The 26,395-nt window shown below is 57.2% G+C and overlaps 1 protein-coding gene across 5 annotated transcripts in view; it reads left to right on the top strand.

The window, feature by feature from the left end:
• The window catches only part of TLN1 (talin 1), a 142,788-nt gene that overhangs the window by 91,406 nt on the left and 24,987 nt on the right, over nt 1-26,395 (top strand). For 4 of the 5 annotated variants that reach the window (XM_038401695.2, XM_038401689.2, XM_043514657.1 and 1 more), the window contains 26 exons: nt 2,544-2,657; nt 2,924-3,058; nt 3,172-3,300; nt 3,487-3,589; nt 4,039-4,247; nt 4,524-4,643; nt 5,307-5,504; nt 6,360-6,499; nt 12,201-12,294; nt 12,786-12,875; nt 13,989-14,111; nt 14,470-14,613; nt 15,298-15,459; nt 15,635-15,775; nt 16,099-16,280; nt 17,149-17,281; nt 18,201-18,302; nt 18,440-18,610; nt 19,536-19,685; nt 21,180-21,281; nt 21,499-21,618; nt 21,978-22,124; nt 23,097-23,263; nt 24,726-24,909; nt 25,064-25,189; nt 25,773-25,889. In XM_038401695.2, the coding sequence (XP_038257623.1) occupies nt 2,544-2,657; nt 2,924-3,058; nt 3,172-3,300; nt 3,487-3,589; nt 4,039-4,247; nt 4,524-4,643; nt 5,307-5,504; nt 6,360-6,499; nt 12,201-12,294; nt 12,786-12,875; nt 13,989-14,111; nt 14,470-14,613; nt 15,298-15,459; nt 15,635-15,775; nt 16,099-16,280; nt 17,149-17,281; nt 18,201-18,302; nt 18,440-18,610; nt 19,536-19,685; nt 21,180-21,281; nt 21,499-21,618; nt 21,978-22,124; nt 23,097-23,263; nt 24,726-24,909; nt 25,064-25,189; nt 25,773-25,889 (3,603 nt within the window). Of the gene's footprint in view, nt 1-2,543; nt 2,658-2,923; nt 3,059-3,171; nt 3,301-3,486; nt 3,590-4,038; nt 4,248-4,523; nt 4,644-5,306; nt 5,505-6,359; nt 6,500-12,200; nt 12,295-12,785; nt 12,876-13,988; nt 14,112-14,469; nt 14,614-15,297; nt 15,460-15,634; nt 15,776-16,098; nt 16,281-17,148; nt 17,282-18,200; nt 18,303-18,439; nt 18,611-19,511; nt 19,686-21,179; nt 21,282-21,498; nt 21,619-21,977; nt 22,125-23,096; nt 23,264-24,725; nt 24,910-25,063; nt 25,190-25,772; nt 25,890-26,395 lie in introns of all 5 variants that reach the window. The other variant, XM_043514656.1, reaches the window with a different exon arrangement.

Raw genomic sequence — 26,395 nt, 5'->3', positions numbered from 1 at the left:
GGGAGCAGCCCCAGAGGGCATGGGGAGCTGCAGTGCCCCATTGGAAGCATTTCACTGCCCACTGTGGGAGGTAGCATGCTGTGCCAGGATCTTAGTCCTGCAGCCCAAGTCTGGGGGCTGCTTAGGGGTCCCAGAGAAGCTTCTCCCACGTGGGGGGGTGGGAGTGGCCTCTCCCAATGTGGGCGAGATCCCTACTCTGAGTGACCTTTCCCAGGTTGGGAAGGGGATGAGAGCAGCCTCTCCCAGTTCGGAGGGATTGTAGGGGGTCCCTACTCTTGGAGTGCCTCCTCTCAGGGTGGGAGGAACTTCTCCAGGGTTGTGGGGGTATCCTTGCTCTCAGAATGGCTTCTCCCAGGTTGACATGGTTGGGGAAGGACCCCGCTCTTGGAGCACCCTCTCGCTGGTTGGCTGCGGGGTGTTATTAGATAACCAAAAAGCCACAATTCCATGATCGTGAAAGAAGACAACTTTGGTTAAAAGGCTGTCCTGGTTAAGGGGGCAAGTGAAGGCAACAACTAGAAATAATATGTATATATTAACAACTGGAAGAAAGGAGAAGTAGATAGCAATCAGTATAAATAGGAAGTTGTAAAGTGCACAACACTGATAAGGGAAGCTAAAGACAGGGAGAAATCCATGGGTGACAGTGCTAACAGTAAGAAATTTTTTCACTTATCGGAAGCAAAATAAAGCCTAGCAGTGGCATAGGCCCATTAGCAAATGGAGATGGTGAAACAGTGAATGATGCAGAAGAGGGAGACGTGTTCTGTATCTGGTAAGAAGCCGGCCGATGTACTCGTATCACACGAAAAAGAGGAAGTACTTTCTAATCTTTTAATAACCAAGGAGGATGTTCAACAACATCCAGTAGGGACAAATTTGTTGAAATTAGCAGGCTCAGATAATGTGCACCCAAGCGACCTAGAAGAGTTGGCTGAGGAGATCTCTGGCGTTGCTGATTTGATTTGTAATAAACCTTGGAATCTGGGGAAACCAAAACGGTGGAAAAGTGATAAGGGATTCAACAGGTAAAGAATTGAATGGCAGGAACATAGTTAATGTCAGCCAGCTTGGGTTTGTGGAGAACAGGTCTTGTCTAACAAACTCAATTTCATTGTTTGTTGGGATTACGAGTTTGATTGAGAGAGGTAACTGTGTAGATGTAATATACTGAGACTTCTGTAAGGATCTGACTTTGGACCACATGACATTCTGATTAAAAATTATCCCTCTTATATCAGTAAAGTACTTGTTAAATGGATTAAAATCTGGCTAACTGGTGAATTTCAAAGAGTAGTTGTCAATGGTGAATCATCATTGAATGGGGGAGTTTCTGGTGGGGTTCTATGGGGATCAGTTCTAGGCCCAACACTATTTGATATTTTTATTAATGATCTGTCAGTGAATATAAAATCACTGCTGATAAAATCTGCAAATGACACAGATTGGCGGAGTGGTAAATAATGAGGACAGGGCAGTCATACAGAGTGATCTAGGTCACTTCATAAACTGGGCCCACTCAAACAAAATGTGTTTTTAATACAGTCAAATGCCAAGTTCTCCATCCAGAAGCAAAGAGTGCAGCCGGACCTCCGAGAACTGGGGGCTGTATCTTGGGAACCAGTGGCTCTGCAAAGGATTTCAGTGTCCCAGTGGACAATTGTCCAGGAGCTCCCAGTGCGATGCTGTGGCACAAAGGGCTAATGTGACCCTGGGATGTATAAAAAGGGGAGCAGGGAGGTGAATTTACCCCTATGTATGGCTCTGATGAGACTGACTCTGGATCCTGTGACTAGTTCTGGTGTCTGCATTTTGAAAAAAAATATTGAAAAATTGGAGAAAGTGCAGAGAAGAGCCACAAAAGAGTCAAGGGCTAGATTAAAAAAAAAAAAGTCTTCTAGTTAGACTCAAAGAGCTCAATCTGCTTAAAGGTCAGGCAGTGACTTGCTTGCAATGTGTAGCTACCTTCCCCGGGGAGAAAAGGCTCTTAGCGGAGATAGGCAGAACACAAACCACTGGCTGGCAGCTGAAGCCAGACACATTCAGATTAGAAATAAGGCTCAAATGTTTAACAGTGAGGGTGATTAACCCTGGGAGCAAACTCCCACAGTGGGCGATGCTGGATTCTCTATCTCTTGTCTCTTGATCCAGCCTGGCTGCCTTTCCCAGAAACTGTTTCAGCCACACACAAGTTCTGGGGCTCCAGGCAGGGGGGGCCAGGGCGTCATTCAAGGGCCTGTGTCTCACAGCAGATAAGACTAGGGGATCTGCTGGTCCCTTCCTGGCCTTCAGCTCTAAGTCCCTGCTTCGGAGTAGCCTCTCCTGGCTGGGGAAGGGAACAGGGACCCAACTCTGCTCTCCACACAGTGTGTCCCAGCTCACCCTTCTGTATGGCCTGTCCTCAGGGAGCCCAGCTCTGCCCCCAGGCCTGTCGTAGGGATCAATCCCTGACCCTGCAGTGCGTTTCACTCATGCCCCCCTCTCTCCCTGTCCTGCTGCCCACCCTGGGCTCCCCACTGACTCACTCTTCTGTCTGGCTGTAGGTGGTGGCGGATCAGATCCCGATGCTGGTACAGGGCGTGCGAGGAAGTCAGTCCCAGCCAGATAGCCCCAGCGCTCAGCTTGCGCTCATTGCGGCCAGCCAGAACTTCCTGCAGGTACCAGCTGGGCTCCCACCACTGGCACGGGGACCTGCTCCCTGGCACTCCCCTCACCTCGTCTCTGATGCAGGCTGGCCTCACCCTCTGCTCTCCTGACCCTGGTGGCAAGCTGAGTGGCTCTGTCTGCTTAGCACATGTGGATTCCATCCCCTGAGTTTGGGATCTCCCTGCCTACCCCTCCAGACTGCGGGGGCTCTGCTGGGCATGGGATGGGAGTGCCGCCCTCTGTCCTGTTCTTATGGTTTATCCTTTCCACCCCACAGCCTGGTGGGAAGATGGTAGCTGCAGCCAAAGCCACTGTCCCCACCATCACAGACCAGGCCTCTGCCATGCAGCTCAGCCAGTGTGCCAAGAACCTGGCCGCAGCCCTCGCTGAGCTCCGGACAGCTGCCCAGAAGGTAAGCGACTCCTCCCTGGCCTGCCCCTGAGGGCACTAACTGAGAAAGGAGAGTAGAGATGCCAGGAGCAAGGTTTGCTGCCCATGTGGCTCAGTTCCTTTCTTCTGCTGCAGGCTCAGGAGACCTGTGGGCCCCTGGAGATAGACTCAGCGCTCAGCATGGTGCAGAGCTTGGAACGAGACCTGCAGGAAGCCAAGGCTGCTGCCAGAGATGGCAAGCTCAAGCCCCTACCGGGGGAGACGGTAAGGGCCCCGGGAGGTAGATGGGTGCGTGGGTGGTCAGGTAGGAGGGACAGTGGGTGGGCTGTGAGATGGTGGTGGGATTGATGGGCAGTGGGGGTAAGAGGATGGGTGCGTGGGGGCTGGGGTAAGGAGTGGGAGGGGGTGAGGATGTGGGGTGATGGGTGAACCCTCTCTGGTTGTCCCCAGATGGAGAAGTGCGCCCAGGACCTGGGGAACAGCACGAAGGCCGTCAGCTCTGCCATCGCCCAGCTGCTGGGTGAGGTGGCCCAGGGCAACGAGAACTATACAGGTACCAGGGCAGAGCCCTCCAAGGGGGCAGGGGAGCAGGCCTGCCTTCTGTTTGTGGCCCGGTACAGCCCTGCCCCGGTGATTGTGTGCTGTGCACACATGCCCTCAAGGCTCAGGTTGGGGCTGACAGCCTGTCGTGGCAGCGTAGGGTGACAGCAGAAAGGCAAATGTAACGGCTGTGGCCAGTGCTTGTGAGCAGGAATACCAACCAGCCCAGATGGGGGAGGCAGAGGAAAGGGGCCGGCCATGTGGGCCCAGATGGAAGAAATGGGGGAAGGTGGGGCCGGCCCTGTGGCCCGGAAATGGGAAGGCTCGTCCAGCTCTGGGCCGCTGAAGGCAGAGGCAGATCCTTGCTTGCACAAGGGATATCTGAGCAGGGGAGGGGTGATGTCTGTGACTGGGTCAGGGAAGCTCCCTGCAGGCTGGGTCAGTGGCTCATGTCTCTCCCAGGGATTGTTGCCCGGGATGTGGCCCAGGCCCTGCGCTCACTCAGCCAGGCTGCCCGCGGCGTTGCAGCCAACACGTCCGACCCCCAGGTGCAGAGTGCCATGCTGGAGTGTGCTGGCGATGTCATGGATAAAGCCGGAAACCTCATCGAGGAGGCACGCAAGGGTGTGGGCAAGCCGGGCGACCCCGAGAGCCAGCAGCGCCTGGCCCAGGTGAGTATGGGGCCCCCAGCGTCCTCCAGCCCAGCCACCCGTGTCCCCCCAGGCCAGCCACCCCAAGAGCCAGCAGCATCTGGCCCAGCTGAGTGTGGGGCCCCCAGCATCCCCCACCCCGAGAGCCAGCAGCACCCTCCAGACCCAATCCCTCCAGCAGTGGGACTGAGGGAAGGTGCCCACCACTCACGCTCAAGGGACAGGTCTGTGGGGAAGGGGGTACCAGGGAGGAGCAGGCGTGTGCACATGTGATTGGCTGTCTCTTTCTCCTGGCAGGTGGCCAAGGCAGTGTCTCAGGCCCTGAACCGCTGCGTGAACTGCCTCCCGGGGCAGCGGGATGTGGACGCCGCCATTCGCACCGTGAGCGAGGCCAGCAAGAAGCTGCTGGCCCAGTCAGTGAGTGTAGCCAGATGAGCTAGAGATGCTCCTTCCATCCCTCCCACCATTGGGCTGGATCGATCCTTCCCTGCAGCCCAGTCCAGGAGGGGCCCCCACCCCACATTAGCTGGCCGCTCACTCTGACGCATGTTCTCCGAGGTTCAGTCCCACTTCCCCTCCACACGTTCACAGCACCAAGAAGCCTGTGGTCTGAAGTGCCCAGCCCCAGTCCTGCGGGGGGCCCCTTTGAGCAGGGGGTTGGACTAGATGACCTCCTGAGGTCCCTTCCAACCCTGATATTCTAAGATTCTATGAATGCCGCCCTGGGCCATGTTTCAGGGGATGTTTTCAGTGGGAAGCTCCCTAAACGAGGAGTAACATATCCTGCTAAGCCCCCCTTTGACCGGCATGTGCCCCGCCTGGCCAGGCACTGCTCAGTCTGAGCGGCACGGCTGCTTTGCCTGGCACAGCTACATGCTCCTGGCACGTCAGGTGGTGGCAGCACATGGGTGCTGGCAGGCTGTCTCTGTGTTGCTGCCAGCCCCGCTGTTGGAATTGATGTGTGCCCCATCTCTAGGGCTCCTTGCACTGCCCAGAGGGAACAGGGCTTGGATGCCTGTGGCCATGACCTCCCTCCTCCTGCGTGTCACCCCCCTGCAACTCCTCTATCTCTGCTCCCAGCTCCCACCCAGCACCAAGAGCTTCCAGGAGGCACAGAGCCAGCTGAACCAAGCAGCAGCTGGGCTGAACCAGTCTGCCAATGAGTTGGTGCAGGCCTCCCGGGGCACCCCCCAGGACCTGGCCAAGTCCTCCGGCAAATTCGGGCAGGACTTCAATGAGTTCCTGGAGGCTGGCGTGGAGATGGCTGGGCAGTCCCCGGTAAGAGCAGGCGCCTTGCTGCTGACCAGCCCAGGGGGTGTTTAATGGGTGGGTTGGTTGGCAGGAGGGTTACGGGGAGCAATTGGTACGGTAGGTGTCTGGTTGGGGTGAGCAGCTGGCCAGCTGTGCTGATTGGCAGTGGATGGCTGGGGCGTGAGCAGCTGTTACAGTGGCCGGGGATGGCTGGCTAGTCAGTGCCTGGCCTGGATGGCTGAAGAGTGTTTGGCAGATAGGTGGGATGGCTGGTGTGTTGGTGTGGTTGGTTGGTACAGTGGCTGGCTAGCCTGGGGGTTGGCGAGTGGCTGATGCAGTGACTGGCTGCGGGGGTCAGCTGGCTATCCAGTGTCTGGGCCAGGTGGCTGAAGAGCCATTTGGCAGGTAGGTGGGATGGCTGGCAGTTTGGCTTGGGTGGGTGGCTGGCTGGGGGTTGGCGTGAGCAGCTGATAGTCTATGGCTGGTTGTGGGGTTGGTGTGGCTGGCTGATGCAGTGGCTGGCTGGGGGGTTGGCTGGCTCTCCAGTGCCTGGCCAGGTGGCTGAAGAGCCATTTGGCTGTAGGTGGAATGGCTGGGGGGTTGGTGTGAGAGGCTGATGCAGTGCCTGGCTGGCTATTCAGTGCCTGGGCCAGATGGGGATGTGACTGGTGGGTTACCTGACTGGCGGTTGGGCTGTTTGTGGAGTTGGGAAGGGGATGGCTGTCTGGTGGGAGAGGGCACCAGTGAGTTCTGATTGAATTGGGGAGGGCAGCTGGTGGGTTGAGCCTGGCAGAAGCTGCTGGGGGTGTGGGCAGGGCCAGGAGGTGTGGCTGAGCGGAGCTGGCTGCAGGGTTGACTGGTGGCTCTTCTGGCTGGTTGCAGAATAAGGAGGACCAGGCACAAGTGGTGTCGAACTTGAAGAGCATCTCTATGTCCTCCAGCAAGCTGCTCCTAGCCGCTAAGGCGCTCTCTGCAGACCCCACTGCCCCCAACCTCAAGAACCAGCTGGCAGCTGCTGCACGGTAGGAGATGCCATTCACAGTCTAGTGCCCTGCTGACCAGCCCTGTAGGGAGGGAGATGGGCGCGTGACCGCAGTGCCAGGCCCTCTGGCTGGGCAATCAGGCACTCTGTATGTATATGTTGTGTTTGCATCTACATAGACAGTCAGTCAGTCTGTCTGAGCCATTGAATCGCTAGGGGAAGGGCATCGTACAAGGCCACGAGAGACCAGGAAGACCTCGCCGACGGGTGCAGCCTGCACATATGGCTTCATTCATCAGTGTGTCTGCTAGTGCCATGGCGGGGAGACGGACTCTGCTCCAGGACAGCACAAGGCAGGGTCTGCACCTGGGCTTCCTACATAGACGTAGTTTCAGAGTAGCAGCCATGTTAGTCTGTATTCGCAAAAAGAAAAGGAGTACTTGTGGCACCTTACAGACTAACAAATTTATTAGAGCATAAGCTTTCGTGAGCTACAGCTCCGATGAAGTGAGCTGTAGCTCACGAAAGCTTATGCTCTAATAAATTTGTTAGTCTCTAAGGTGCCACAAGTACTCCTTTTCTTTTTACATAGATGTAGCTGGCTGATGATCAGTTTGTTTCTTCTATTTTCAGTGAGGTCTTGGTGAAGTTTTCCTTGACAGTCATGGTTCAGGCCAGCATAACACCTAGATACACAGGCTCTGGGTCATAGACCAGCCTGTCCCCTTCCAGGAAGCTCTTTGTTGGCTGTTTTGGTGTAGGTGGAAGCAGCTTGAAACTTTTTGGTACTAGGTTAAGTTTCCCCCTTCCACAATCCTAGGCTGTCTGTCACGTAGCGTTCAGGACTTCTAGACGCTTGCAGACCCTGTCCCCTGCCAGACAGCTGTGGTCTGTGTAAATAAAATGCCGGGGAGTGGTGCTGGGATGGTCACTGGAAGTTCAGTGCTAGAACTGGGCCCTGAGGACAGACCATTGCTGGATTCCCAGAAGCTGTGTTTTTGTCCAAGTGAATCTTGAAACCAACTGCCTCTCAGCACCAGGCCTACAATCAGACAACCCACTTCCGTAGGACCAGTGACAGTTTGCACAGGAGGCCTGTGTGCCAGATCCTGCCCTATGCAGCAAGAAAATCTAGGAATACCGCACCTGTCATCTGCTGGGCCTGGAAGCCATTTTCAGGGCCGGTGCTGAGTGCCAGCACTTCATCTCCAGCACTGCAATTTGATCTGAAACCTGCTTGATCTGTACTCAGGGTAGCGAGGGTGGGGGCAGTTCTGTGAGGGATATTTGTACCAGCAGCTTAGCAGAGAGGTGGGACAGTACATGGTGGCAAGTCAGGGATCTTTCTCAGGTGTTGGCAAGGTTGTTGCTTTTCCTCTGCTCCAGATTTCAGGTGTGTTGTTCTGCTGACTGACTCTAGGTACGAAGCTGGATCGCCATAGCTCTTTCCAGGTTCTCCAGGAGTTCAGGAGAAATGTACCTGTTTGCATTGTTTTGGATCACCCGTTCTCTTTCTGCTGCGGTGAAAGGCTGGGAGTCTCCTTCTGTTTGTGGTAGTGCTGTTTGTATTACTGCCATTGTTTCTTCACCTCTCCTTCAGCCTTCCTGTCCTTATCCAGCTCTGCGGTGTGTGCCCAGTGGCAGCAAAGCTGTCTGGAGAGACTGGGTGGTGGCACTTAGCTGGAGGCTTCTGAGCAGCACCAGCCTCTCTCATGGTGCCCTTTGCAGCTGGACATCACGTGTTCCGTTCCATGGTACCCTGCTCTCATCTTGCTCTGCTAGAAATGTTCACGTCCTCTAAAGACACGTGGGAATATCTGAATCGCCACTTGCTTCATGTTGCTCGAGGAATTCTGCATGCTCCTCATCCAGGCAGGGAGTGTGGGTCTTGTAACTACCTCCTGGGAGGGACTTGGTGGCAACTTGTAAATGGTTTTGTGAACCACAGTAAGCTGCTTTGGTAAGTATATAAGAATGGCCAGACTGGGTCAGACCAAAGATCCATCCAGCCCAGGATCCTGTTGACTGACAGGGGCCAATGCCAGGTGCCCCAGAGGGAGTGAACCTAACACGTAATGATCAAGTGATCTCTCGCCTGCCATCCATCTCCACCTCTGGCAAACAGAGGCTAGGGACACCGTTCCTTACTCATCCTGGCTAATAGCCATTAATGGACTTAACCTCCATGAATTTATCCAGTTCTCTTTTAAACCCTGTTATAGTCCTAGCCTTCACAACCTCCTCAAGCAAGGAGTTCCACAGGTTGACTGTGCGCTGAGTGAAGAAGAACTTCCTTTTATTTGTTTTAAACCTGCTACCCATTAATTTCATTTGGTGCCCCTAGTTCTTATATTATGGGAACAAGTAAATAACTTTTCCTTATTCACTTTCTCCATACCACTCATGATTTTATAGCCCTCTGTCATATCCCTCCTTAGTCTCCTCTTTTCCAAGCTGAAAAGTCCTAGCCTCTTTAATCTCACCTCATATGGGACCTGTTCCAAACCCCTACTGATTTTAGTTGCCCTTGTCTGAACCTTTACTAATGCCAGTATAGCTTTTTTGAGATGAGGGGACCACATCTGTACGCAGTATTCAAGATGTGGGTGTACCATGGATTTACATAAGGGCAATAAGATATTCTCCGTCTTATTCTCTATCCATTTTTTAATGTTCCTAACATCCTGTTTGCTTTTTTGACTGCTGCTGCACATTGCATGGACGTCTTCAGAGAACTACTCACGATGACTCCAAGATCTTTCTCCTGATTAGTTGTAGCTAAATTAGCACCCATCATATTGTATGTATAGTTGGGGTTATTTTTTCAATGTGCATTACCTTACATTTATTCGTATTAAATTTCATTTGCCATTTTGTTGCCCAATCACTTAGTTTTGTGAGATCTTTTTGAAGTTCTTCACAGTCTGCTTTGGTCTTAACTATCTTGAGCAGTTTAGTATCATCTACAAACTTTGCCACCTCGCTGTTTACCCCTTTCTCCAGATCATTTTATGAATAGCTTGAATAGGATTGGTTCTAGGACTGACCCTTGGGGAACACCACTAGTTACCCCTCTCCATTCTGAAAATTTACCATTTATTCCCACCCTTTGTTCCCTGTCGTTTAACCAGTTCTCAATCCGTGAAAGGATCTTCCCTCTTAATCCCATGACAACTTAATTTACGTAAGAGCCTTTGGTGAGGGACCTTGTCAAAGGCTTTCTGGAAGTCTAGGTACACTGTGTCCACTGGATCCCTCTTGTCCACATGTTTGTTGACCCCCTCAAAGAACTCTAATCGATTAGTAAGATATGATCTCCTTTTACAGAAACCTTGTTGACTTTTGCGCAACAATTTATGTTCTTCTGTGTGTCTGACAATTTTATTCTTTGCTATTGTTTCAACTAATTTGCCCGGTACTGACGTTAGACTTACCGGTCTGTAATTGCCAGGATCATCTCTAGAGCCCTTCTTAAATATTGTCATTACATTAGCTATTTTCCAGTCATTGGGTACAGAAGCTGATGTAAAGGATAGGTTACAAACCATAATTAATAGTTCCGCAATTTCACATTTGAGTTATTTCAGAACTCTTGGGTGAATGCCATCTGGTCCCAGTGACTTGTTACTGTTAAGTTTCTTTATTAATTCCAAAACATCCTCTAGTGTCACTTCTATCTATGACAATTCCTCAGATTTGTCACCTACAAAAGATGGTCAAGTTTGGGAATCTCCCTAACATCCTCAGCCGTGAAGACTGAAGCAAAGAATTCATTTAGTTTCTCCGCAATGATTTTATAGTCTTTAAGTGCTCCTTTTGTATCTTAATCGTCCAGGGGCCCCACTGGTTGTTTAGCAGGCTTTCTGCTTCTGATGCACTTAAAAAACATCTTATTACCTTTTGAGTTTTTGGCTAGCTGTTCTTCAAACTCCTTTTTGGCTTTTTATATTTAATTTGGCAGTGTTTATGCTCCTTTCTATTTACCTCACTAGGATTTGACTTCCACTTTTTAAAAGATGCTTTTTTATCTCTCACTGCTTCTTTTACATGGTTGTTAAGCCACAGTGGCTCTTTTTTAATTCTTTTACTGTGTTTTTTAATTTGGAGTATACATTTAAGTTGGGCCTCTATTATGGCGTCTTTGAAAAGTTTCCATGCAGCTTATAGGGATTTCACTCTAGTCACTGTACCTTTCAATTTCTGTTTAACTAACCTCCTCATTTTTGCATAGTTTCCCTTTCTGAAATTAAATGCCAGTGTTGGGCTGTTGACGTGTTCTTCCCACCTCAGGAATGTTAAATGTTGTTATATTATGATCTTTCCAAGCAGTCCTGTTATAGTTACCTCTTGGACCAGATCCTGTGCTCCACTCAGGACTAGATCAAGAGTTGCCTCTCCCCCTGTGGGTTCCTGTACCAGCTGCTCCAAGAAGTAGTCACTGAAAGTATCTAGAAATTTTGTCTCTGCATGTCGTCCTGAGGTGACGTATCCAGTCAATGTGGGGATAATTGAAATCCTCCACTATTATTGAGTTCTTTATTTTGATAGCTTCTCTAATCTCCCTTAGCATTTCATCATCACTATCACTGTCCTGGTCAGGTGGTCGATAATAGATCCCTATTGTTGTATTCTTCTTAGAGCACGGAATTACTATTCATAGAGATTCTATGGAACATGTGGACTCATTTTAAGATTATTTCATTTGATTCTACATTTTTTTCACATATAGTGCCACTCCCCCCCGCCTCCCCCCAACACACACCCTCCACGTGACCTGTTCTGTCCTTCCGATATATTTTGTACCCCGGAATGATTGTGTCCCATTGATTGTCCTCACTCCACCAGGTTTCTGTGATGCCTATTTGCATCAATAGAGATGTTGTGCGGGATCCCGGTGTTGTAGCAGTCGGAGAATTGCGTCCAGCTGGGCCAGTTTACTTATCCAGTGAGGGTTTTGCTGGTGCTGACAGTAGGGATAGTTACTCCAGCTTTGGGAAGCGGATGATGGCCTGTGCTGGTGGTCCCGGTGAGGTCGGGGGAGCAGTTTTGCTTCCATCTGGCAGAATGAAAAGTTCCCCCTTGTTCTGGATCATGGGTGAGGTGAAGGTCATGGAGCGAAGCCCATTCCAAAGGTCAACTCCACTTTTTTCTGACTCTGTATCCCCAGATCTCCAACATAGAGGGCTGGTTGGGGGAGCTTACGAAGAACGTTTTGGGTAGGCCATGGCTTTGCACACATTCACTGCTCTGAAATGCCCAACCCTGTGTCCGAGAGGAGTGAGTTCGATGGAGCAGCCCTGCGTCAGCCAGATCTGCTCTGACGTCGGTGGCCATGGCCAGTTTGCTCTGCGCAGAGCAGCTCACGAGGTGATAACTTCTACTGTGAGGCGGCTGGCAGACAGGGAAGCCGCGTGTCTCCTGAAGGCAGGTTCTGCCTGTGATGTGCTGGGGACCGGACAACGCAAAGCTTAGCAAACGGTGAAGGATTTTCAGGGATGGGCCCCTCTGTGTGAGGCCGAGGCCAGGCCTGACATCTGTGGGGCTCAGTCAGGTCTGGAGCTGCCCTCAGCTCACCCTGATCCAGTCTCTTCACTGTGGTGCTGCAGTGTCTCCTTCTGGGAGCGGCCGGGCATGCCCCACAGGCAGCATTCCTGCCCCCGCAGCCTGCAGTGCCCCCTGCTGGCAGTGCTGAGTCTGTGGTGATGGACGCGGTCCCTGAGTGTGTCTCCCCTGTTTTGCAGAGCCGTGACTGACAGCATAAACCAGCTGATCACAATGTGCACCCAGCAGGCTCCGGGCCAGAAGGAGTGTGACAACGCCTTGCGGGAGCTGGAGGTGAGGGGCAGCCCGAGGCAGGGGATGCGCTGGGGGTGGTGGGAGGACGAGCTGGGGGTGACGGGGGGCAGCCCGAGGCAGGGTTGCGCTGAAAGAGATGGGGGTGACGGGGGGCAGCCCGAGGCAGGGTTGCGCTGAAAGAGCTGGGGGTGACGGGGGGCAGCCCGAGGCAGGGTTGCGCTGAAAGAGCTGGGGGTGACGGGGGGCAGCCCGAGGCAGGGTTGTGCTGAAAGAGCTGGGGGTGACGGGGGGCAGCCCGAGGCAGGGTTGTGCTGAAAGAGCTGGGGGTGACGGGGGGCAGCCCGAGGCAAGGGACGCACTGGGAGAGCTGGGGGGTGGTGCGGAGCCTGGTATCCCTGAGCCCTTCCTACTGATCACATTGTGGTGGCCTGGCTGGGGCTCTGAACATTCGGGAATGGAGAATAAGGGGGGACTTTCAGCTTCACTGTTCAGTCCTCCCGCTGCTCACTCTGACATGTCTCCCCCCACAGACGGTGCGGGAACTGCTGGAGAACCCCACCCAGGCCGTCAATGACATGTCCTACTTCAACTGCCTGGACAGCGTCATGGAGAACTCCAAGGTGAGGCTGGGGATATGGAGGCATAGGGGGCTCATGGCACGTGGCTGGAGCTGGATCGGGGTGGAGGGTGATTCATGGGCAGCTGGGGCTTGGTGGGGGAGGGCGGGTATTGGTGTCTGTTTGGGAAGGCCCATTGAGTTCGTCACTCCCAGCTGGTTTCCCGCTCCTTCCTGCTTGCCAGGTGCAGTGACTTGCTCTCACCCTATGTCCATGCATCTGCCATTTCGCCTGTGCTGGCTCTGCCTGTCCCTGGCAGCCCAGGTCTCTCTAGGGCCCGCCCAGGGGAATGCTCCAGGGGTTTGGGTTCTTGTGCAGAGACCAACCCCTCCAGGATTCTGGCCCTTTGTGGCCTGGGCCAGCCGCAGTGCCAAGCAGGCTTTTCTCCTGTTCTCCTCGTGCCAGTCTCTGTCGGTGTCTGAGGTCTCCCCTGTCCTGTGCTCCTGGGTGCCTGGACCCCTTCCACCCATTGAACATAGGGTCTGGGCTGCTGGTCCCATGGCCTGACTGAGCTCCAGGGCAGGGACGCATGTTTCCTCTAGGTGGACTGCTTGCCTCTATCCAGGGCATCTTGTCCCGGCTGTTCCCCAAAGTGCCCGCAGTGTGCCTGGTACCCCGACCACCCATGTAGTGCAGAGAGGAATAAGACCTTTGCAGAGAAGTTTGTGCTGAAGGCCTAGCTCTCCTCCTGGGCTCTTCGCAGCTCCACATTAGTGGGCTGGTTCCCATCAGGGCACAAGGGGAGTGGTTCTGGCCTCCCAGAGCAGTGCAGAGGTTTGTGGGAGGAGCAGCCAGGCAGGGGGGCAATGGTATAAGAGTGGATGAGTGGGGCCAGTTGAGCTGTGAAGGGCCTGGAAGGGGAGGAGAGGAAGCCTGAACTTGATGCCCTTTAGATGGGGGGCAGAGGAGGGAGGTGGCCAGACAGGACCCAGGGCCATGGTATGAGCAATGTGAGTGGAGAGAGGTGGGTGGTGCTGAAAGCTGGACAAGGTGGACCTTGGACACAGCAGGGGACAGCGTGTCTGTCTGTCTTGCTGTCCACCCCGCCAAGCCATCTCACGCTCACTTGCGGGGGGGGGGCATTGTGGGGTGTCTGGACACCTTTCTCTCCGGCAGGTCCTGGGCGAAGCCATGGCTGGAATTTCCCAGCATGCCAAGAACAGCAAACTGCCCGAGTTCGGGGAGTCGATCAGCACAGCCTCCAAGGCACTCTGCGGGTTCACTGAGGCCGCTGCTCAGGTGAGACACACCTCAGCTCAGCCCAGCCTTTGGCCTCAGCCCCTCACAACAGCCCTGGGGCCAGCTGCCGGAGCCCCTGTCCCTGCATGGCCACTGCGTGCCCTGGAGCCCCTCCCTACACTGCCACCTGTGTCCCCAAACCTGTCCCCACCCCATCCCTGTCCCCCAGAGCCCCTCCCCCTGCTGCCCCACCCCCATCCCTGTCCCCCAGAGCCCCTGCCCGCGCTGCCTCATCCCCCACCCCTCACCCCCTGTGCTGTCCCCCAGAGCCCCTGCCCGCGCTGCCTCGTCCCCGACTCCTAGGCTTGTCTGGCCCTGATTCTATTCCCAACTTCTCCCCTCTCTCTGGTGCTCCCAGGCTGCCTATCTGGTGGCTGTTTCGGACCCTAACAGCCAGGCCGGACAGCAGGGCCTAGTGGACCCCACCCAGTTTGCCAGAGCCAACCAAGCGATCCAGATGGCCTGCCAGAACCTGGTGGACCCGGCCTGCACGCAGTCGCAGGTGAGTGAGGGCACTGGGAAGGAGCAGGCTGTCTGGGCACCAGGCTCCCTCCCGCGCCCACAGGCAGGAAACATAGGAGCAGCGGGAAGGGCTGAGTCTTGGGCATGGCGTGGCACCAGCTCGGGGGGTTTGTGACTGGGAGGCTGAGGCCAGGCCCAAGCTGGCTAATGACAGTGCTCCAGGCACTTCGGGCAGGAGTGCCTGCTGGCTCAGCCAGGTCCTGTCTGTCACCTGGGGGTTTGATGGGGCTGTGGTAATGGGCCCTCCAGGCACCGCCTGTCCCCACTTTGTGGGAGGCTAGTCCAGGAGTGGATGCTGGGTGACCCCTCTGGTCCTGCTCTGTGGGTTGGGGGTGCAGGGAGTCTCTGGTCTGGGGGAGGAGCAGGACACAGGGATGGGCAGGGCTGAGGCAGGGAAGTGCAGGGAGGCCCCTCTGCCCCCGGTGGCAGGAGGGGTTGGAGCTGGGATCTAGGGCTGGACAGGATGGCGCGTGACCCCTGCCCCTCTCTGTGGGGGAACAGCAGGATGCAGAGTGGCTCCCATACCCTGCTCTGTGGGGGGGGGAGAGTAGGCAGGGGTGAGGTGGCAGGTGCAAGGGGACCCCTTTGCGCCCGGTGGCAGGAGGGGTTGGAGCTGGAATCTAGGGCTGGACAGGATTGCGCATGACCCCGCCCCTCTCTGCAGGTGCTATCAGCCGCCACTATCGTAGCCAAGCACACCTCAGCCCTGTGCAATACCTGCCGCCTGGCCTCCTCCCGCACCGCTAACCCCGTTGCCAAGCGCCAGTTCGTCCAGTCCGCCAAGGAGGTGGCCAACAGCACAGCCAACCTGGTCAAGACCATCAAGGTACCTCTCTGCCCCTGCACGACGTGGAAGAGAAACATCACCCCCTTGGTTGGCTGCTCAGGGGTCCCTGGCGACCACACTGGGGAGTGGGCAGCAGGGGCATGGTGGGGTGGATGCAGCAGGGCTGGCGTCTGGGCCCACTGCAGTAATCATCTGGTCTCTCCCACTGCCTCAGGCATTGGACGGAACCTTTAACGAGGACAACCGGGAGCGATGCCGGGCAGCCACCGCCCCCCTCATTGAGGCTGTGGATAACCTGACGGCCTTCGCCTCCAACCCAGAGTTCGCTACCATCCCTGCCCAGATCAGCCCTGAGGTGAGAGCCGCCACGGGGCGGGCATGGAGTGTGCCCTACAGTGGGCTCGCAGCCACTGGGCCTGGGGGGTGTCAGGGACTGCTTCTTCCTAATTCAGACTGCGAGAGCCCTAGGCCCTGGGGGATGGGATTGGGGTGGCTTCCTGGATCAGGTGTGTGGATGGGGCAGATCTCAGGGAACTGGAGAGGATATGGGAAGAGGGTGATGAGGTCAGATATGGGGGGAATCGGAGGGGGAGGGAAGATTGCTAAGGACAGGGGGACTTCATTGCAGAAAGCAGGCAGTGCCTCTGGGTCACAGAGGCCATCATCTCTCCCTGGCAGGGGCACAGAGCCATGGAGCCCATCATCACCTCTGCTAAGACCATGCTGGAGAGCTCAGCAGGCCTCATCCAGACAGCCCGCTCTCTGGCTGTCAACCCCAAGGACCCGCCCAAGTGGTCGGTGCTGGCCGGTCACTCCCGCACTGTCTCCGATTCCATCAAGAAGCTGATCACCAACATGCGGTGAGTGCAGGCCGACTGCTGGGGTGTCACCTCCAGAGTCTGCTCTCCACTCAGCTGCCAAGCGCTGTCTGTCGTCCCCCCAGACTGCTGCCTGGAGCTGCGGGCTGGGCTGGGGATCCTGGGGCCACGGCTCAGATCTCGTTTACAGGCAAGGCCTCTATCCTGGCTTGGAAACATGCCACAAGTGGGAGGGACGCAGGGTCGTCTGCCTGGGTCTGCAGGCAGCTGGGCTCCAAAACGGGCAGCAGCCACGTTCACCTCATGGGGCGTTACTGCTGGAGCTGAGCCCAGGACTGAACATCCTCACAAGCCATTTCCCTGCTGGGCGTCTCCGGGGTGGCTGGTTGTGCACCGTTGCTGGGCAGTGCCTGCCTGGGTGGGACCAAGGCATTCCAGGCGCTGAAGCAGGGATCTGTGTGGGAGGGGACAGGGAGATGAGAGCCCAGAAAAAAAAGGAGGGTGAGATTGGCAGTGTCCACAGCAGCCACTGGGCAAGGAAGGATGATGGTGGCACGCTGGCCTGGAGATGGGGAGACCAGTCTGAGTGAAGTGCGGCCATGCATGCTGGGATGGAGCTGGAGGAAAGCCATGAACACTTCCAGCCCCATGCTCCTGTTTCTGCTCCCGCGCAGCAGGGCTGGGGCCATTTGTCTTGGTTCAGGAAGGGCAGCTGCCCATTGGGCGGGCCCGGGGCTGGGTTCCCCGTGGCTCTGGGAGGAGGCAATGGAGGGGTGAAAATCCTGGGGTGCTTACCTGGCCTTCCCCTGGGCCGTGGCTTTGCTGGGGGCCCTGGTGCTTTCACTCTGTCCTGGGGGAAGCTGAGGCTGTGTCCCAGCCCGGGCATTGCTGACAGTGAGCTGTCATACAGGGATAAGGCCCCCGGGCAGCGGGAGTGCGACGAGGCCATCGAGGTGCTGAACAAGTGCATGCGGGATGTGGACCAGGCCTCCCTGGCTGCCATCAGCCAGCAGCTGGCCCCCCGAGAGGGCATCTCCCAGGAGGTGAGTTTGGGGGGCAGCATGGGCCCCTTTGTATGGGGACTCTGTACTCCGCCAGTGCAGGCTGCTCCCAGCCCCTCTCAGTCAGGGTGCCTCTGTCCCCTGCTCTTAGGGGAAAGGCCGGAAACAAGTGGCTGCCATGCTTGGGGCTGGGGGCTGCTCTCTCTCGAGAGCTCCCTGCACAGCCTCACCCCCAAAAGTCAGGGGCTCCCCTTCCCAGCAGGAGCCTGATGCCTGGGGAAACTGACAGAACCGCTATTAAATTCGGCAGAGTCTGGAAATCTGCCTTACCCTATGGGGGCTCTGCTCCTTCGGCATTCCTGGAACCTTGCCTTGTGCCTGCACCCCACAGATCCTGGGATTGTCTCTAGGGCAGATGCAGCGGCTGCTTCCTGGCTGAGCTCCCCCTTGCTGCCATGAGAGATGCTGGGATTTGGCAGTCACACACCAGTTCCCCGCAGCCCCTGCCTGGCTCCCCACCCTGTGCGACTGGTGCCGGGCATCCTGCAGAGCGGATCCCACGGGGACCTGCCCTTCTCTTGGGTCCCTGCCAAGTGACTGTGGGGACCAACTGCCCCCTCCTGTGTGGAGCACATGGTCACACGCTTGTGCACCCCAGTGATCACGTGGAGCGGGGTTCCATTGTATAGGGCAGGCAGTAGCCAGCACCAGCCTGGCTGCCCTGACATGCCAAAGGGTGTGGTTTAAACAGGCCCCTGGTGGAGGATCTAACTTCTCAGGCCCCAAACCAGTCCTGCTGGGATAGTCCGGTGACCAAATCCCTGCCACCTGCTCCTGGGGCAGGCCAGTAGCCTGGGCTTTCATCCCCCTACCCCTTTTAGGTCCTTTAGCCACGCCCTGTGACTCCAGCCCCCAGGGTCTGGGCCATGGGGCAGCCTTATTTCTCGGTGTCTCCCCCCAGGCTTTGCACAACCAGATGATGACTGCTGTTCAGGAGATCAGCAATCTGATTGAGCCTGTGGCCAGTGCGGCCAGGGCAGAGGCCTCGCAGCTGGGACACAAGGTAACGGACAGGAGCTGGGGTGCCTTGGGGCAGGAGGTACTGTACCTGCTGGACATGGGGGATGGGGCCTGTGTTGGGGCGCCTGGCGAGGACGACTAGCCTCAAGCCGCCGTGGGACTAATGCTGCTTTTCCCCAGGTGTCCCAGATGGCTCAGTACTTCGAGCCGCTCATTCTGGCCGCTGTTGGTGCTGCGTCCAAGACGCTCAACCACCAGCAGCAGATGAACCTCCTGGACCAGACCAAGACGCTGTCCGAGTCTGCCCTGCAGATGCTGTACACGGCCAAGGAGGCCGGCGGGAACCCCAAGGTGCGTGTGGGAAGCACTCCTTGCAGAGCAGGAGTGGGGCTGCCCAAAGCATGTCTGAATGTGGGGGTGGAGGAGTGGTGCAGCCCATCTCCAGTTGTGTGCATGTGTGTGAGGGTGGTGTGCACACCTGCAGCAGGGTCTTGTATTGTGTGTGTGCGCGTGTGTAGCAGAGGTGCCATCCCTGTGCGCCCCCTCATGGTGCAGTGCACCACTGCAGCAGCTGTGCCTCAGTTTCCCCAGTGGACACCTCAGCACACGTAGCTTAGCCTCCGGCCCAGTCCCTGGGAGGCCAGCCCAGTCTGGAGAGTCCCCAAGTCAAAGTCCAACATAAACACGAACCAAAGGAATCCCCAGCCCTCCTGGGCCCAGCTTTCAGCCACCTCCTTTCAGGCAGGCCCCAGCAGCAGCCTGCCAGTGGGTTCCTGGTAGCAAAGCGAACTAACAGGCAGGGTCAGCCCTGCCTCTTGCAGGCCAGCCCTTCAGTCAGCTGCTGGCCCAGCCAGACTGCTTTTCTTCTCTGTCACTGCCCAGCCCTTAGAGCCAGCTCCCACCTTTTACCGCCCCCTCCATGCCTGACCGCTCATGCAGGGCGAGGGGCAGGGTTGGTAGAGCGCACCACAGCTCATTAATCCTTCCTGGCCCACGCGAGGCTCGCACGCTGCATTGGTGTGTGATTTCAGGCACGTATGCCAGGTGAGAGTCTGTGCCAGCGTGGTGTGCACTTGCGCAGGGCAGCCCGCAGTAGGGCATTTTAGGCATGTCCCCAGCAACAAGCGTGTGTAAGACGATGTTTGTGGCGGGTGCACGTGAGGCGACCAAGGAGGGTTCCGTGAGGACAGGCCCAAGTGCTCCCGGTCGCCGGTTCTCATCCGCCACCGTACCCTGCCGGTGGCTGCCTCGACCTGACGCAGGCCTGTGCTTGCAGCAAGCCGCACACACGCAGGAGGCACTGGAGGAGGCTGTGCAGATGATGAAAGAAGCTGTGGAGGACCTGACCACCACTCTCAATGAGGCTGCCAGCGCTGCCGGGGTCGTCGGGGGCATGGTGGACTCCATCACCCAGGCCATAAACCAGGCAAGGGGGAGCATAGAATGCACAGCGAGGGGCCGAGAGGAGGGGAAGGATTGGCCTGGGCAGGGATGGGTGCGGTTTCCTGATGGTTGCCATCTGGTGCCCTAGAATCCAGGGACTTCTGCCCACAGGCTCAGGGATAAAGTGCTGGGTGGGTTTGGGGTCCCTGCCTCCTCCATCACGTGGAATGAGATGGGCCCATCCCAGGCGCTACTCCTTCCTGAGCGGAGACCTGAGAGCAGTTAAAGGACTGGAAAACGTACCTTAGTGTACGTCTACACAGCCTGCGGCAGCAAGCGTACCAGCCTGGGTCAACAGACGTGGGTTAGTGGGGCTCGCCCTCGCGCCCAACAGATTGCTATGTAATCAGCACTTAGAAGCTGGGGCAGGAGCTTGGGCTTTGAGTCCTAGGGTGGCAGGTGGGCCCAAGTCACAGCTGCAGAGTGCTGTCCACGCAGCTGTCTAGAGCAGTGGTTCTCAAATTGACTGGATTGTGCCCCCTTCCTTGTGTCTGTCGTAATTTCCACCCGCTCCCACCACAAGTACGTATACGGCTGCCCTGTTCTGAAGGCAGAGTAGAGCGCGCCCAGCTCTGAAGGCAGCGCCAGCAGCAGTGCAGAAGGGTGGCAGGCTGTGGTCTTGCTACCCTTCTCCACTGCTCAGAGCTGGGTGCCCAGCCAGCAGCTGCTGCTCTCCAGCCGCCCAGCTCCAAAGGCAGAGTGGCTTCTCATGCCCCCCAGAATACATTCTGTGCTCCCCCGGTTTGAGAAGCTCTGGTCTAGAGCACTACCACGAGCCGAGGTGGGGGCTATTCACACACATCCATAGTGAAAGGCTCCAGGACTCAATCTGTTTACTTAAAAAAGGGAAGGTGAAGGGGTGGCTGGATGCCAGTCTGTAAGTCCCTACATGGGGAACAGAAATTTGCTAAAGGGCTCTTCAGTTTAGCCAGGAAAAGTCTAACATGATCCAGTGTCTGGAAGTTGAAGCGAGACAAATTCAGACTGGAAATGAGGGGTACGTTTTTAACGGGGAGAGTAATTAATCATTGGAACAACTTACCCGGGGGGGGGTGGATTCTCCATCACCGACAACAGTTAACTCAAGATCAGATGGTTTTCTAAGCAATGGGCTCTGGGAATTGTTTCAGGGTAGGTCTCTGGCTGTGCTCTGCTGGAGGTCAGCCTGGATGATCACAGTGGTCCTGTCTGGCCTTGGAACCTACGAACCTCAGACTTGGCTATGACCCTGGCACTGAGTGTGGTTGGGAATGAGGAGGGGCAGGGAGGGCCACGCACCCCTCTGTCCAGCCAGAGCAGGCTGCCCACGGTACCCAGTGGCACAGTCCATGGAGGGCATGTTCGGGGAAGCCTTTGGGGAAATGTGGTGGGAGGCCAGGCTGGGGCACTGTGGGATCCTGCCTGCCGGGGGGTGCTCAGGGAGGTGGTGAGTAGGCTGAATCCCATTAATGGTTCGTTCTCCCTCTCTCTCTGGCAGCTGGACGAGGGGCCCATGGGGGAGCCGGAGGGGACCTTTGTGGATTACCAGACCACCATGGTCAAGACAGCCAAGGCCATTGCAGTGACGGTGCAGGAGATGGTGAGTGTTGGGGGCAGACAGCGACTTCTGGGTCTCCCTATTACACCCCTTCTCTGTCTGGGGAAGATGGCAGTGGCCGCGTGCAGCCTTGCAGCATGAGTCCCTGCAAGGCTTTCTCCAGGGACACGAGGGCAGCACCAGGTTGGCTCACTGCTGCTGCAGGGCCAGCGGTTCCTGGGTGTGTTATGGGCCCTTCTCACTCCTCTTCTGCCTGCAGGTCACCAAATCCACCACCAACCCGGACGAGCTGGGCACGCTGGCCAACCAACTCACCAGTGACTACGGGCAGCTGGCTCACCAGGCCAAGCCTGCTGCCATCACTGCCGAGAACGACGAGGTGAGGGATGCCAGGGGGCAGCACAGGGACCTGGGGAGGGCAGTGCGGGGGCCTCCTACTGGGGGCTGAAGCTGGGGGCAGTGCGGGGGCCTCCCACTGGAGACCTGGGGTGGGGATAATGGGCAGTGCTGGGATCTCTCACTGGGGACTGGGGCAGGGGGAGCATTGGAATGGACAGCGCTGGGATCTGCCATTGAGGGTTGGAGAAGGGCAGGGTCTCCCTTGGGGTGAGAGCGGTGAGTCTCCATGGGGCAGGGCAGTTGGGATTTCCCATTGGATATTGAGGTTGTGTCAGCTCCCCTTTGGAGGGTAGTGCTGACTCTGCTCTGGGTCACGCAACCCTATGCACTGGTTCCTAGATTGGCTCCCACATCAAGAACCGGGTGCAGGAGCTGGGCCATGGTTGCGCTGCCCTGGTGACAAAGGCCGGAGCCCTGCAGTGCAGCCCCAGCGACGCCTACACGAAGAAGGAGCTGATCGAGTGTGCGCGCAAAGTGTCCGAGAAGGTGATGGGGCAGGAATGAGCATGGAGTGGCTGGCACGGGGGAGAGGAAGGGAGCATGGGCAGAAAAACTAGTGGGACAACGGAGTGTGGGGTTGGACCAGTATGTGCCCCCCGGCCCTTTGTGCCTGCTGGATTCCTCCTAGACCCCTATGCCTGGGCATGCCCCCACCCCATGCCCACTGTACCCAGCATGTGTCCCTGGCCCCTTTGTGCCTGCTATGTACCCGCTAGACCCCTATGCCTGGTGTATGCCCCCACCTCATGCCCACTGTACCCAGCATGTGTCCCTGGCCCCTTTGTGCCTGCTATGTACCCGCTAGACCCCTATGCCTGGTGTATGCCCCCACCCCATGCCCGCTGTACCCAGCATGTGCCCCTGGCCCCTTTGTGCCTGCTATGTACCCGCTAGACCCCTATGCCTGGTGTATGCCCGCTGTACCCAGCATGTGCCCCGCAGCCCCTTTGTGCCTACTATATCCCCGCTAGATCCCTATGCCTGGCGTGTGCACCCACCCCATGCCTGCTGTACCCAGCATGTGCTCCCCGGTCCCTTTGTGCCTGCTATGTACCCGCTAGACCCCTATGCCCCCACCCCATGCCCGCTGTATCCACTAGACCCCTATGCCTGATGTGTGCCCCCTAGCTCCTCTGCATTGCTTTCTGGACTCCCTCATGTTCTCTATTCATGGGAGTCTGATGTTGGCATTTCCCTTTCTGGCCCCTGGTACGTGCCAGCTGCTTGCTGCCCTTCCAGACCAGCCTATGTGGTGGCACGGGGTCTAGTTTGCATGGCAGAGCGGATGCCCAGTGGCTTCAGCTGCTGCCAAGCTGTGGGAGGGGGCAGCTGGGGTTATATCTGCTGGGGTGGTGTCTGCTGGTGCCATAACAGTGATGGGCTGCGACAGGGACAATAGTGGGTGGGATCCCTACACTCACCATCGGTCTCAGGGTCATCCCAGCCTCCTCCCTGCAGGTGTCCCACGTGCTGGCAGCCCTGCAGGCCGGGAACCGCGGGACCCAGGCCTGCATCACTGCAGCCAGTGCCGTCTCCGGGATCATTGCCGACCTCGACACCACCATCATGTTCGCCACCGCGGGGACACTGAACCGGGAGAATGCCGAGACCTTCGCCGACCACCGGTACTGGGGTGGACGGGGAGCCCACTGGGTGATCCAAACACAGCCCCCGGGGGGCTGGCTATATGATCCTTTCGCATGTCCCTTGGCATGGTTCTGCCCAGAGAGTGGGGCTGGGTGCCTGCCATGCTGTCTGACTCCACTCCCTCAGAAGGGGTGGATGCAAGTGGGAGGCCGGGCACAACTCTCTGGCCTCTCTCACACTCACACACAGTGGATGCGGGCTGCATGGTTGTGCTCTTCTTCCCCCCCCCCCATATTCCCTTACCAGCTGTAACACATGCACATTCAGGGTAGGCAGTGCTTTCTGTGACCCCTTTTCCCCCCAGAAAGGGTGGGACAGGCCATGGGGGGCACACTCTGGCCCCACCTGTCTGTGCCGCACACACGCATAGTGATCAATGGCTCCATGTCTAGTTGGCAGCCGGTATCAAGTAGAGTGCCCCAAGGATTAGTCTTGGGGCCAGTTTTGTTCAGTATCTTCATTAATGAGCTGGAGGATGGTGTGGATTGCACCCTCAGCAAGTTTGCAGATGACACTAAACTGGGAGGAGAGGTAGATACGCTGGAGGGTCGGGATAGGATACAGAGGGTCCTAGACAAATTAGAGGATTGGGCCAAAAGAAATCTGATGAGGTTCAACAAGGACAAGTGAAGAGTCCTGCACATAGGACGGAAGAATCCCATGCACTGCTACAGACTAGGGACCGAGTGGCTAAGCAGCAGTTCTGCAGAAAAGGACCTAGGGGTTACAGTGGACAAGAAACTGGATACAAGTCAACAGTGTGCCCTCGTTGCCAAGAAGGCTAACGGCATATTGGGTTGTATTAGTAGGGGCATTGCCAGCAGATCGAGGGAAGTGATTATTCCCCTCTATTTGGCACTGGTGAGGCCACACCTGGAGTACTGTGTCCAGTTTTGGGCTCCACACTCCAATTTTTCCACCTCCTTCTTGTAAAGAGTCCAGCGAAGGGCAACAAAAATGATAAGGGGACTGGAACACATGACTTATGAGGAGAGGCTGAGGGAACTGGGATTGTTTAGTCTGCAGAAGAGAAGACTGAGGCAGGATTTGATAGCTGCTTTCAACTACCTGAAAGGGGGTTCCAAAGAGGATGGAGCTCGGCTGTTCTCAGTGGTAGCAGATGACAGAACAAGAAGTAATGGTCTTAAGTTGAAGTGGGGGAGATTTAGGTTGGATATTAGGAAAAACTTTTTCACTAGGAGGGTGGTGAAGCACGGGAATGGGTTACCTAGGGAGGTGGTGAAATCTCCTTCCTATAAGGTTTTTAAGGCCTGGCTTGACAAAGCCCTGGCCGGGATGATTTAGTTGGGGTTGGTCCTGCTTTGAGCAGGGGGTTGGACTAGATGACCTCCTGAGGTCCCTTTCAGCCCTAATAGTCTATGATTCACCCGCAGAGGACGGGTGCAGGCCGTTGGTCTCTGACTCATGGGTCTCCCACAGGGAGGGCATCCTGAAGACAGCCAAGGCACTGGTGGAGGACACCAAGGTGTTGGTGCAGAATGCCACTGCCAGCCAGGAGAAGCTGGCCCAGGCTGCCCAGTCTTCCGTGGCCACCATCACCCGCCTTGCAGAAGTGGTGAAGCTGGGCGCTGCCAGCCTGGGCTCTGAGGACCCTGAGACTCAGGTAAAATCTGGTACCACACGGCGTTTGGGCTGGGGTGGGGCCTGGCCTTTGGTGCCCCGGCACATTCAGCTCACTCCCTTCTCAGCCTGCCCCCTCTCCGCCTGACACTGCGGGGCACCAGCCAAGCTGCTGACCTGACCCTGCTCCTTCCCAGGTGGTTCTGATCAATGCAGTCAAGGATGTGGCCAAGGCGCTTGGGGACCTGATCAGTGCCACTAAGGCGGCGGCCGGCAAAGCCGGGGACGACCCCTCCGTCTACCAGCTGAAGAACTCGGCCAAGGTCAGTGTGTGGGCAGATGAAGGAAGAGCGGAACTAGGCACATAGTGGGAGGGGATGGAGCAGGGTGCACAGGGGAAGGAAAGCAGGTGGTGGGGGGTTAACTGGGGAAGGGGGTCACTGGCAGGGCAGGGTGTTTGGGGTGGAGGAGGTGAATTGGGGGGCAGGGTTTGTGTTGGGGTGCTGGGGAGGAGGGGGTCACGGGGGCAGGGTGTCGGAGGGTGCTGGGAAGGAGGGGGTCACTTGGGGGGATATGGGGTATGGGCTGTGGTGGTCGGAGGAGAGCTGGGGGCAGAGCAGAGGGATATGGGCTGTGGGGGGCAGAGGGTGGAGGAGAGCTGGAGGCAGAGGGATATGGGCTGTGGGGGGCAGAGGAGGGCTGGGGGCGGAGCGCAGGGATATGGGACATGGGCTGTGGGGGGCAGAGGGTGGAGGAGAGCTGGAGGCTGGGGGGGGGCAGAGGAGAGCTGGGGGTGGAGCGGAAGGATATGGGGCATGGGCTGTGGTGGGCGGACTCAGGACAGGGCCTGGGGCTGTCAGCTCCCTGCGCCAAGTCACTGAGTCTCCCTGTCTGCCTGCCTGCCAGGTGATGGTCACCAACGTCACCTCCCTGCTGAAGACGGTGAAGGCCGTGGAGGACGAGGCCACAAAGGGGACCCGTGCGCTGGAGGCCACGATAGAGCACATCCGCCAGGAGCTGGCGGTGAGCATGGGCCGGGCCAGCACCCCTCTGCTAGGAGTTGCCTTGGCACCCAGCACCCAGCTCAGGGGTGGAGTGAAATGGCACGGGGCCCCTCTGCGCACCGGCAGCGCCTGCTCCCCCACCCCGAGGCACGGGGCCCCTCTGCGCACCGGCAGCGCCTGCTTCCCCCCCCCTCCCGGGGCACGGAGCCCCTCTGCGCACTGGCAGTGCCTGCTCCACCCCATCCCGGGGCACGGAGCCCCTCTGCGCACCGGCAGCGCCTGCTCCCCCACCCCGAGGCACGGGGCCCCTCTGCGCGCTGGCAGCGCCTGCTCCACCCCATCCCGGGGCACGGAGCCCCTCTGCGCACCGGCAGCGCCTGCTCCCCCACCCCGAGGCACGGGGCCCCTCTGCGCGCCCACAGCACCCACGCTCCCCCTCCCGGGGCACGGGGCCTCTCTGCGCGCCGGCAGCGCCTGCCTCCAAGGAGCAGGATGTCGCATGTCTCGGGCGAGCTGAGGCTGTGG

The sequence above is a fragment of the Dermochelys coriacea genome, chromosome 5 (assembly GCF_009764565.3).
Source record: "Dermochelys coriacea isolate rDerCor1 chromosome 5, rDerCor1.pri.v4, whole genome shotgun sequence".
Lineage (NCBI taxonomy): Eukaryota > Metazoa > Chordata > Testudines > Dermochelyidae > Dermochelys > Dermochelys coriacea.
This window is presented reverse-complemented; position numbering and strand designations above follow the sequence as displayed.